Here is a 12,130-nt window from a genome sequence, read left to right on the forward strand (position 1 = left end):
GAAGAAACCTGGGGATGGGGAGTATTTGTATGTATGTGGAGCCTGGGAGCCGAGGATAGACTCGAAAGATGGACGTTCTAACATGCCATCATCATACCCCCACTACCCTTTAGCTAGATGCCTCGTTCCGTAGTCCCCTAATATCATAAACATATTGACACCACAGACATGTACAGATCCAAGAAAGATTGCTTATCACAGTAAGAGGCAAACGACAAGGACATGTTACACCAAAGAATTTTTGCCTCAGTTGACCAGGATCAGATTGGCCTCACGATTACTAACCCCTTCTGGCTCTGGACATGAAACCCTCAGGCGAAGACGTTAGAAGTGAGCAGCGGGCCAGAGTATCGTGAGGAAGGTGTCCTGTCTGTAAACAGATATCCCCACTCGATTGTTCTCAGTGTGAAAGGTACCAGGAAGATTTTTTTTTTAACCAAACACCTAAAGTTATTTATTTTCAGTGCTTTTGTCCCACCCCTTGGAGAATTTCCAAAATAAGCAAATGAGCTCCTTGTTGTCTTCAAGTCTCAGGAATATGTGCTGTGGCTTTTCTTGGGGAGATGGCCTTGGCCCTAGATTTGCTGTTCCCTCAGAGCAGGCAGGCCATGTTGCATGAATCCAGACATGTGGTTGAAAATCCTTCTAGAACCTTCCCTTCTTAGGACCCCCTGTCGTGCCCTAGGGACACAGCAGTATCTTGTTAGGTGTCGAGTGGGCACTGGTTTTAAAGGTGGTTGTGCTTGTGTGTGTACACATGCACAGGGTCATGTGGGTACTTGGTCAACAGCCAGACAGGGCTGATGAGGATGGGCCAGGAAGCTGAGATCCATAGGAGGGGCCGGAGAGCAGAGGCAGAGAGGTGCTGCGGATGGTAACCAAGCAGGAGGTGATCTCGACCAGCTGATGAACATGGAGGCTGGCAGAAGGACACAAGTAGAAATAATGGGGAGATGTCTTTGAGGCCAAAGCACGGAAGCTTGGGCTTTCTCTCTGAAACTAGTCCTTGGAGTTTTTCCAGTGTTCTTGACGCGATTGGAGATTTTTTTGTCCGATACCTTGTCTCTCGTGTCAGGTCTGTACACATCCCAAGACACAGTTCGGTTGCTTTGGGCCTAAGACAGGTCCTTGGGGCCAGTTCAGGAGGACTGCGTTACAGATAAAAGTGCCTGACCATCAATAACTCAGAATCAATAAAATATATCGATATCTTCATTAGTTCTCATTAGCTAAGCTTATCTCTGAATCTTCCAGAGAACAAACACTGAACTTGGAGGCCGCGGGTCTCCCTGACGGCCATTTCCATGTTTTTCCCTCCATACTGCATTGTACGCTCTCAGCCCCCAGCTCCTGGAAGTCTGGGGTGGTTTCTTGTCCATCTTTATGCCCTCAGGACCTAGCGCAGGGCTGATACATGAAGTGACACCAGCCTTTTCCTTGTATGAAGTGAAAAACCCGATTACAGCTAGGACGTTGACACTCTTGGGTTTGCTCAAGACTTTTTTTATGCCCCATCTCTCCCCCCAGTAGATCACAATTCATTTTTCTCCTTCTCATTCTGGCCCTTCACCAGCATGGTCCTCCATTGCTCTGATTTGCGAGACGCTACAAAAGAAATACAACACAAGCCCAGGTTGACCTGTAGGGCCCACGTTCCATAGGAGGAAGCCATCCTCGGGGGCTGCAGTCTGCATCTTCAAGGCTGATCCTCCCCTTGAAGGCAGATTTTTGGCCTTGAGGCATCAGAAACACGGGCATACACGTAAGGGATGATGCTTGTTGTGGTGCAAGGCTTACTCGCGATAAACTTGGAACAAGTTTAAGAACACTCACCTGCAGCCTGTTGATTTTCCTTCAGTGTCCATCGTAGGTTAATCTTGGAAACTAAGTCATATCCAAACCAGCTTCTGTGATAACAGACAACCCCTAACCTGCTGGTCCCCGCCCACCTTTCCCAGTGGGCTGGCTGGTGTTTTACTAGACGCAAGTATTTTTTCCTATTTGGGATTTTGCTTTTACTAGGAACCCTGGAGCCCTCAGAGGTTTGCAATACAGACTTCAGCCCAGAGCTTAGCCTCCCAGATGGTAATTAATGTTTACACAAAATGACAAGCACAAAATGGAATCTCTTTGAGCCCTGCCAAGCACCCACCATTCCCCTGATCTCCCACTCTTGCAGTGTTTGAAAATTAATTTGCCTTGAACAAACAGTGGGTTTTCCTCAATTTATTTGTACAGTTTCAGTGACCGAGAAGAAGAGCTGCAAGGCTGAATGTCATCCTTCCATTCGTTCAAGTAATTGAATCTGCTAATGGAACAAACTGGTCTCTGTTTAATGATTTGAAGAAAAGAGGGAGAGGAGGAATATAAAGAGAGGTGTATGTTGGAGACAGTAGGCTTTTTCTGCAAAACACCATTGGAATGTGGAGCTCTAGTGACAGAATTTAAAACCTGGGGAGAGGTCAAAGTATTGCTGAATTAATTCAGTAGTGCAATTTTTGTTTTAGTAAGTATATACAAAATACGCGGTCTTTGCCAAAAAGGAGATTTTATTGGAGGTACAAGAAGAGGCAAGAAGGTGTTTAAAGAATGGATATGACTAGTAGCTTGAAATTATTCAGTGTCAATTCACGGAAATGTGACACTTTCATATGTTTCTGGCTTTTTAATGTAGAACATCTCAACATTTATTAATATTCCCACTTTGCCTTAATTTAAAGTCTGGGTTTCTTGCCCCCCCCCCGCCCCCTTATTTGGGGGGCTAATAATAGTCTTCATTCCTTCTGTGTGGTGAGGTCTTTGTGGCTCTGTCATTTGGAAAAAGAAGTAGAGACGTTAACTAGGAGACAGAATAATGTAAAAATAGGACATACCCATTTCTAGATGCTATGGGTCAGGCATTCAGAAAGATGGGTGGGTACACTGCCTAATGGTCAGGGCCCCACATAGTTTTCTTGATGTCTTGAAGGCTTGTTCATATTTGCTGCAATAATGACTTTGTCGTGAGTGAGCCGTCATAGGGCTTTCTAACCTAGTGTAAAGACGTGAAAAGACCAGAAGCACAGAAATGTGCCTTACGAAGGTTCTTCTACTTCTCTTTCTGCCTCCTTCTTAATCATCAGTGTTCACCAGCTCCTTTCTGTCCAAATATTCTGTCCAGTTAGAGCCAGTTAGAAATGTTGCAGAGGAGATAGAAGGCCATATCCTAGCCTCATTTCTGAAAGGCAAATATTGATCTGTCCTCTGGGTAAAGAACTTTTTAAAAAATTCCGTCTAGTAGGTAAAGCCGTTTGACTTGAACAGTCACTTTCTGAGTTGACTTCTTTGATGCTGAAAGTTACATTGTCCATGAAGGAACTCCTTTTAAAATATACAGTTGACCCTTGAGCAACCTGGAGGTTAGGAACCCTGACACCCCTCCTGCGCAATCCGAATTACACACATAACTTAGGACTCGCCAAAAACTGTACTAATAGCCAGCCTACTGTTGACCAGAAGCCTCACCAATAACAGTTGTTTAACACATTTTTTATACACATATTACATACTCTATCCTTACAATAAAGTAAGTCAGAGAAAAGAAAATATTATTAAGCAGATTATAAGGAAGGGAAAATTCACAGTATTGTACTTTATTGATTGAAAAAAATGTACCTGTATGTGGACCTACCTGCCCACTTCAAACCTGTCCTTTTCAGGGGTCAGCTGCAATGTCTTTTTTCTTTTACAATCATAGTACATATTTACTGTAGAAAACTTGGAAAAAGTTAAAAAACACAAGTTTAAAAATGAAGGTCTGTGGTTATTTCTGGATGATGGGATTACAATTAACATTTTGATGTTTATCTTCCTCATCTTTTTTCTGTGTGTGCATAGACACATTTATGAGAATCATTTTCAGTATTGAGACCATACTGGTGATAGTATATTTTACTTGGTAGTAATTTTGTCACGAAATATTTTCCATGAAATTATTTTCTGCAGTAGTTTTGAGAACACTGATCATTTATTTTGTGCTCTACATCGTGGAAAGAACTTAACTTAATTTCCACAACAACCCCTTGGAGTAGTTGCTGTATTTTTGCCATAAGAAATTGGGCTTCCAGAAACATAGTAGTTCATCTTAGAGACATAACACAGCAAATCTCAACCCCAGCACACCCAGTGCCCTTTTTGTGTAATATAAGAAACGTTTTATAATGCACTTTTATTCTTTACTTTCTGGAACAAAATATATAGTTAGATGCCTATCTATATATGTAATTTTAAAATGCCTATAACGCTCTAATGAAAAGTAAAGGAAAAACAAGTAGCAAGTAATTTGTAATAACATAATATGTTTTTAAGTATGTAAATATTTCTTTACATTAGAAGACAATGAAATGGTCAGATGCTCAAATCTATACATAGAATGGTACATAAATGTGGCTGCTACGAAAGCAGATTCATATAGGTACCTGCGACTTGGTAATTAAAACGCCAGGAGCAACCATCCCACTGGTGTCATGATTTTCCCAAATGGTGAAGAACCAACTCTTGCTGGTTCATAACAAGACATAACAGACAAAGCAACATACAACAGTTGCATTCCTGGAAAATCCAGTGTGTATTAAAACTGTGCGGAAAATTTTGTGTTTATATGCGAAAACAGAGTCAGGTTCTAACTGCACAAATGTCCAGTGGGATTTTAGGACATTAACTGAGATGTTGTGTGGTATTGTCCTTCATATTCCAGTACATCTAAGGTCCCTAAGAGCCACCAGTGCCCTCCAGCCCCTGGGACAACCAAACACACTCCCACAAAGTGTGAAATCTCCACCTAGGGGTGGTATCCTCTAAAGAGAACCACCTCTTAAGTGGCTTTGACTTCTCTCCCCACCCCCCACCCCCCCGCCTTCTCTGTCTCATCATAAAATACCCTTTAACATAGACTCAAAATATTTTGGAGGGTACGTTTCTGAGACTTTATAGGCCCTGTCATTTTCTTGTTAGGTTTGTTTCCAAGAATTATATGACTTTAGTTATTGTAAAGGGGATCCTTTTTTTATTTAAGTCTCTATTCACTATTGCTGGTGTGTAGAAAAGCTACAGAAGTTTGTGGGGTTTTCTTATTTGGGTATTTTGCTGAGTTCTCTTATTCTCATATTTTTCAGCAGATTGTGTTTTCTAGCTAGATAATTATATATTTTTTACAATATTTTATTAATTTATTTGACAGAGAGAGACACAGCGAGAGAGGGAACACAAGCAGGGGCAGAGGGAGAGATAAGCAGGCTTCCCGCTGAACAGGGAGCCCAATGCGGGGCTCAATCCCAGGACCCTGGGATCATGACCTGAGCCGAAGGCAGACACTTTAACGACTGAGCCACCCAGGCACCCCGATAATTATATTTTTTGTAAATAGGTGTTTTTCCTCTTCCTTTTGTCATGTTGCTGTTGGTTTTTAATGTAAATGACAGGAATAGTTTGTTTCTTAACAGGTTCAGTCCACATTGTCTATAACACTAAATATACCTGGGACATATTTCTGGGTTAAGGGGAAGGTGTCTATCATTGAGTCTTTCCAGTTTACTTCTATGATCAGGTTTATTTGTTTTTGAGTCAGTTTTAGTAATTGATATGTTTTCATAAAATCCATTTTATTTTCACATTTATTATTATAAACTTGTGCATTCTAGTGTCTTACTTTATATAACATACACTCTCCATGTCTATGGTCCTACCACTATTCAAATTCTCAGTTTCGTTTGCTTTTTTTTTTCTTGCTCAAACTGTTCTTAAATGTAGGACCAGTTTTCCTTTAAGAATTTTAACAGGTAACATGATCACATGACTCAAAAATTAAATATGTATGTATGTGTATAGTCAAGTATCTCCCCCTCCTATAGCTCCCTGTCTGTCTGGTTCTTCTGCCTGAGCCCCCTACTGGTGTCTTAGGCTCTCTTCTAGAGCTTCTTTATGCATAAAGGAAAATGAATATATATTACTTTTCTTCTGGTTTTCACAGAAGCTTAGCAATATGCCAATAGGTTGTATGCACAGAGTTCCTCATTCCTTTTCAGGCTGTAACATCTTCCATTGTATGGATGTATCAGATTTATATGTAACCAGTTCCCAAATGATCACATTTTAGTTCTTTCCAAACTTGCAATTCAGAGCAATTGTTTCATTGTGTCTATAAATCCTTGCTGAGCTTCTTTAGTTTCTTGGCTCAATGTTGCCAAATTGCCCTCCACAGAAGTTGTAGGTTTTTATTCTACTAGTAAAGTACTAGCAAGCTCCATTTTCCCCAGGGAACTTGTATCAAATTTGGATCAAAATTAAATTTTTCTTAATCTGCCCTTACCTTTTTAAAAAATATATTGTGTTTGAGTCAAGGTTATTGAGATACAATTTACATGTAGCAGATCCACCCCTTGTACTGTACACTATGCAGTGTAATTTTAATTTGCATGTATTATATTGTAAGCACGATGTGCTATTTTTATAATCACAGAAGAGAGATTTTAAAACCCCAAAATGTAATGAGTAAAACTTGTAAATAAGACTAGTCAATTTGCACATTCTTACTTCTTCCAACCTCAGCAAATTTCATCCTTTGGCAAACTCAGAGCACACAGAGCAATACAAAATGATTTTTTTTTTTTTTAATGTGTTCTTGCCAATTTTGGAGAAGCACAGTAAGACAAATTGACTGTCAAGATGGAAAAGCTTAATTATTGAATAATTGAAAAGAAAAGGAAATGCATTACCGATTAGCCACAAAAACGCATGACGCCTAATCTGTGCCTCAAGAGACTCGTGTAAATGGGGAGTCGTGAAACTGTCTCAGCCCCAAAGTTCTTACCAACCTTACAACCTGCCACTGCCTTGCTTGCGGTTTCACAGCAACGGGGCATCGATGGACTGGTGATAGCTTTCAGGTTTAGCTGAAGTGCTCCGCTCCCACAACTCTTTGTAGCTTTCCTAACTAACCCTTTGCACTATCTCATTGTACCAAATATTTTAATGGATTCCTGCTTTGCTTTAGGATTTTTGTTTTGGAGGGGGCAGCAAAGTGGAAGTCAGAGAAAAAGCAGCGAGTGGTGGCCAGAGTTGGGACTAGAACGAAAGTCACCTAATTTATTAAACAGCCGGGTGACCGCCAGCAGGCAAGTTGCTTAACTTCTCGGGGCTTTTCCCCCCATCTTATCGGAGAGGATTGGATAAGTTCCTTGCTTCTCACAGAAGGGTCCAAGCCTCAGTAGTATCACCTGAGAAATACTCAGAAAGGGAGACTCTGGAGCCCCACCCCAGAACTCCTGATTCCAACTCGGCATTTTAATCAGATGTCCAGGTCATTTGTATGCATTTTAAATGTTTGAGAAGTGCTGAGATGGTTTCCCAGATTCTGGTCTTGTGCCGAAATTCTGTGCTTCTGGGTCCTCTCTGAGTCATTCATCACAGACAATCCCGTAGAAATTCACAGGGCTCACTAGAGTGATTGCCCACTGATTGTCCGAGATGGCAATCCCCAGTCTGGGTGCTGCTCCCCTCGTTCTGGCTGTGTCCGGTTTGGTGCTAACCCACAACGACAGTGGGACAACAGAGGAGACCCGAAAGCCAACCCTGTTTGCCTTTACGGAACCTTGGGAAGCGAGCCCACGCCTGCACCATGCCCCCGGCAAACTTCCCTGGCTGTGTTGTCCACATTCTAGAAGCCCATTAAATAAAGAACAAGGAGATAAATATAGTCAGGCTACATAAACGAAGCACTTAGCTGTGTGTTTCTAATGTGCTTCCTTACTGGCATAAGAAAATCTAAGTTGATAGCCTCTGGGTGGTGTCCCTTGGAAGAGGAAACTTTCTTTTATGTCAGAGAGAAACTTTGGACACTGACTTTCGGAGGGAGAACATGAGTTTGAATTTAAATGTCACGAGATGGAAAATACTTATGTATTTATTCCTCACCATCCCAGTCCAGGGAGAACAAAGCCCTTGGAAAGGATAGAAATGTGTTCCTGCCATTATAGTAGGCATTATAATCCTAAATTAGCCGTCTGAGCGTCAGAGTGGGAAGCACCCCTCACGGAGGAGAATCTCTTGTATTTTGTGCGGTTAGGATGTGTGGGGTGTTAGTGCTTCTGCCCCAGACCTAACTAACCCTCTTGCATTGTGGGAAGCCTGTGTATCTCGCTGAGCTCATGTAAGTACTTGCTATGGTAATCTTGTGGAAATGGTAGCAAAAACGTTGAAAGAGAAGCCGAGCCAGGACCTCTGGGTGTGGATGTCTGCAGATAAAGGGTCTTCTTTCATGATTTAGGAGTTTTGGCTGTGTGGGGTCTGTCCCCATCAAGAATCTTGATGTTCTCAGCCCTCAAGTTAGAAACGAAGGTTTTTGGGAATTCCTAAAGTCTCAGCTTATCACAAGCAAAAATCTTCCCAGGAGAGTTCTGACGGACAGCACTGGATGGAGATATGCGTGAGTGGGACGCCAGAAGTCTAGAGTTACTTTTCACCAGGGCCTTATTGGATGCTTTATCCTTGGAGCCGAGACACGCAAGGAGGGTACTACTGTCTTTTCATATGCCGTCAGTGCGTTTGTTCCAGGCTGTTCTGTGAGGCATAAAGCGAGCCAAGGTCACTTTAGCCAAAAATGTGCTTTGTTTATAAACCCAGTTCGTTTCTGCTTTTGTGCGTGTCACAGGTTTGATCTCTTTTACCAAAAGAACAGTGAAAATAACGGGTTGCTTTGATGCAAATTCCAGGGAAGAAAAATGGCAAAGCATGTGTACCCGAGAGGACATCGGCAGAAATGGATAGGACCAGGGAGAATACCACATATTTCTCACACTTGATACAGTGAGATTGGAAGAGAAAGATCATGCCCAAAGTAGTTTCTTGAGGAATGCCTGGAACACATCCTCATTTTGGAGAATATTGTAATCTGTTCTCTTCCTATTTCTGTGCTGTATGATAATAAAAGGATGGCTTTTTTAGCACAAAGATGTGGGAAAGGTCATTTCTCCCCCTAGATGTATACAAAAGTACTTACTCACCAATCGGGGCATTTCTTTCTATTTAATGCCACATTTGTCTTTCATTCTTCTGCTAGAGGATTTGATAGAGTTGGACTTACGGGCTAATCAAATAACCACTTTGTGGTGTGGCATGGAGGTTTGGAGAGAGGCATAGCTTTTCTTTTTTTATTATTATTTTTAAGACTTTATTTTAGAAAGAGAACACACACGTGAGCGGGATGGGGAGGGGCAGAGGGTGAGGGAGAGAGAATCGCAAGGAGACTCCATGCTGAGCGCGGAGCCCGACACAGGGCTTGATCCCACAACCCTGAGATCGTGACCTGAGCCGAAACCAAGAGTCGGACGCTTAACCAAGTGAGCCCCCCAGGCACCCAGAGAAGCCTATCTTTTTAATTCATAACAAGAGCATGTATCTTCTACATTTCTTCCATGGTTGTGGAATTTCACTTAAATTATACATCCAGATTTAGCGTCAGCATTCAGCATTGCACCCAGTGGTCCAGAGAGGTGGCAGGACCCTTTAAAATGTCTGGCATGTGTAGTTGGCTGTAAATTGATTGGAATTCATGTTTGCACCTTGGATCTCAGACGTTGCTAGGATCAGTTGGTGAGCATGAGGAGGCCCGACGTTTGACCAGAGTTTAGCACTTGCCAAACACGAAATTATTTCTGTAAATGTCAAGTGTGTCTCATCAGTCAGAATGGAAAGGGGGAAGAGGCGAGGCCAAGAAGAAACATCTGTGTGTGGTTAAATAACATTTGCTTCACTCGCTGTTTGAAAACACCGCTCTTTTGTATATTCAAGAACTGTATATATTTGAAAAGGGAAAAAATCAACTCGTCAGCTATTGTTTCTTAATTTTGCTGCATAAAAGGCCCTGTCAGGATTAAAGTCAACCTGCATTTTCAGACTCTGGTGGCCTAGGCCGCTTTCTGGAACGCAGCCTCCTGCGGCCGGCTCGCCTTTGCCCATCTACCCTCGGCCCTGGTCGCGGTGTGCTCATGTCCCGCAGCGGTCACGTCAGGACGTGGCACCAGGCCGTGTGCCGTGTTGGTGGGACTGTGGGGTCTGGGCTTGGACTTGGCTTTCTGCTCCATGTTTCACACTCATGTGTCCTTGCCTGTGACTTTGTCTTTGCTCTCTCCCCCATACAGATCCGGAGTTAGCTGTTGGCACGCTCCCGGAACATGACAGCCAGGATGCGGGGCCGATTGTCCCCAAGATATCGGGTCTAGAGAGAAGCCAGGAGAAGAGCCAGGACTGTTGCAAAGAGCCGATCTTTGAGCCCCTGGTGCTTAAAGACCCCTGCCCTCAGGTCCCTCAGCCGCTGCCCCAGCCCCAGGCGGAGCCCCAGCCGCGAGCTCCTTCTCCAGACCCCGACCTGGTGCAGCGCACAGAGGCCCCGCCTCAGCCCCCACGTCCAAGCACACAGCCACCACAGGCGCCCCCAGAGGCCCAGCTTCAGCCCGCCCCTCAGCCTCCAGTGCAGAGGCCGCCGAGGCCTCAGTCCCCTGCGCAGCTGCTCCATCAGAGCCTCCCGCCTGTGCAGGCCCACCCCTCGTCCCAGAGCCTCTCCCAGCCATTGTCAGCCTACAACAGCAGTAGCTTAAGCCTCAACAGCTTAAGGTGAGCCAACCTGCTTTTTTGGCCTGTTGCCTCCTTCTTCAGGTGGGAGTGGGTAAGGAGTTCCCAAGGAGACTGGTGTTTCTTGTTGCAAACACTGTCGCTGTGTTCTCGGGAAGCAGAGCCCGGAGGGCAGGGAGAGGGCCCAGGGAAGGGGCGGCATGCGTGAGAACTGGCGCAGAAACCTGAGGGGCACCCAGCGCTGGGAGAGTCTTAGAAGGGAGGCCATTTGCCTCCGAGGGAGGACGACTCAGAGATGCTCCATCTACCTGCGACTCCAGAGTCAGGAAGATGAGGGCCAGGGAGGTTTCTGGTTGAGGTTTTTCTATTACCACGGACCTCCAAGGCGGTCCGAGAGGCTGAGAAGCAGGCTGCGTTTGGAGAACGAGGAGCCCCGTGGTGGAGATCCAGGCTCTCTCCTGCCTCGTCTTTGCCAAACTACAAAGGAGAGTTTTCAAAGTAGCACAGGGGAGGACTGCCAAGGAAAGGGAGACCGAAACCTTGCTTGGCCCCGGGGGTTGTAATTCTAACCTCCCAGGACTCTTGTGACTTTGTTTCCCTTGTGACAACCTGGTGACTAGGGGGATTCTGGGGCTTGCTGCTTCCTGTCTAGGACAGGGGAAGGAAACTGCCTTCGCCGGGGTTCTGCCCCCGAGTTCATGTCCGTGGCCCCCAGACCAGAGCGGTGATCAGGGGCTCCCTGGTTCACCTCCTACCTGTGCTTCTTCACTGAAGGGGGTCACGGTCCGACGGGGGGAGCTCAGGCCACTGTTCTACTCCTCTCTGAAAACTGTAGGACATGTGGCTAGTGGAGGATGTGAGGGCGCAGGGCTCCTGGGGCAGAGACGAGAACTTGGCAGCAGAGTGGGGAGCGGACCTGGGTTTTCGGCCAAAGCTCTGGGGCCTCAGCTCCTATTGTCCGCGGTTGTGATCCTAGCAGAAGCTTCTTGTGTTCCCCCGGGGCAGGGTCTGTTAAGAGTGTAAAGAGGAAGGAGCAGGAGAAAGTGTTGAATGGCTTTGGGCAGGGAGATAGGATTTTTTTTTTTTTTTAAGAAAATAAAAGTCTTACCTCTTTTTTCCTTTCTTCTTCCTTTTTTTTTTTAAATTTTTTTTATTTTTTGGTGGTTGCTCCAACAGCAGTAGCAGAAGCAGCACTCCAGCAAAGACTCAGCCCGCCCCTCCTCACATCTCTCACCACCCCTCAGCCTCCCCGTTCCCCCTCGCACTGCCCAACCACAGCCCCCTGCACAGCTTCACGCCCACCCTCCAGCCCCCCGCACACTCACATCACCCCAATATGTTTGCCCCTCCCACGGCTTTGCCTCCTCCACCGCCTCTGACTTCAGGGAGTCTGCAGGTCCCCGGACACCCGGCCGGAAGCACTTACTCAGGTAGGAGGGAGGAGCCTGCCCGCCGAGCCCCACCCCCAGTCTCTCCCGCTGGTGGCCTCGCTGTCTGTGCTGCCCCTTGGGGCTGGGTTTTCTCT

The 12,130-nt window shown here is 45.1% G+C and overlaps 1 protein-coding gene and 1 long non-coding RNA gene across 8 annotated transcripts in view; one reads left to right on the forward strand and one right to left on the reverse strand.

Moving 5' to 3' along the window:
- Positions 1 to 12,130, forward strand: part of AUTS2 (activator of transcription and developmental regulator AUTS2) — a 1,103,469-nt gene that overhangs the window by 1,065,080 nt on the left and 26,259 nt on the right. For 6 of the 7 annotated variants that reach the window (XM_078074510.1, XM_078074506.1, XM_078074511.1 and 3 more), the window contains 2 exons: positions 10,176 to 10,647; positions 11,782 to 12,035. In XM_078074510.1, the coding sequence (XP_077930636.1) occupies positions 10,176 to 10,647; positions 11,782 to 12,035 (726 nt within the window). The remainder of the gene's footprint in view (positions 1 to 10,175; positions 10,648 to 11,781; positions 12,036 to 12,130) is intronic. The other variant, XM_078074507.1, reaches the window with a different exon arrangement.
- Positions 10,674 to 11,850, reverse strand: LOC144382225 (uncharacterized). The gene is made up of 3 exons (XR_013448734.1): positions 11,714 to 11,850; positions 11,361 to 11,613; positions 10,674 to 11,082 (listed from the first exon to the last, which is right to left on the reverse strand). It is a non-coding gene; the product is annotated as an uncharacterized LOC144382225 (long non-coding RNA).

The sequence above is a fragment of the Halichoerus grypus genome, chromosome 6, assembly GCF_964656455.1.
Source record: "Halichoerus grypus chromosome 6, mHalGry1.hap1.1, whole genome shotgun sequence".
Lineage (NCBI taxonomy): Eukaryota > Metazoa > Chordata > Mammalia > Carnivora > Phocidae > Halichoerus > Halichoerus grypus.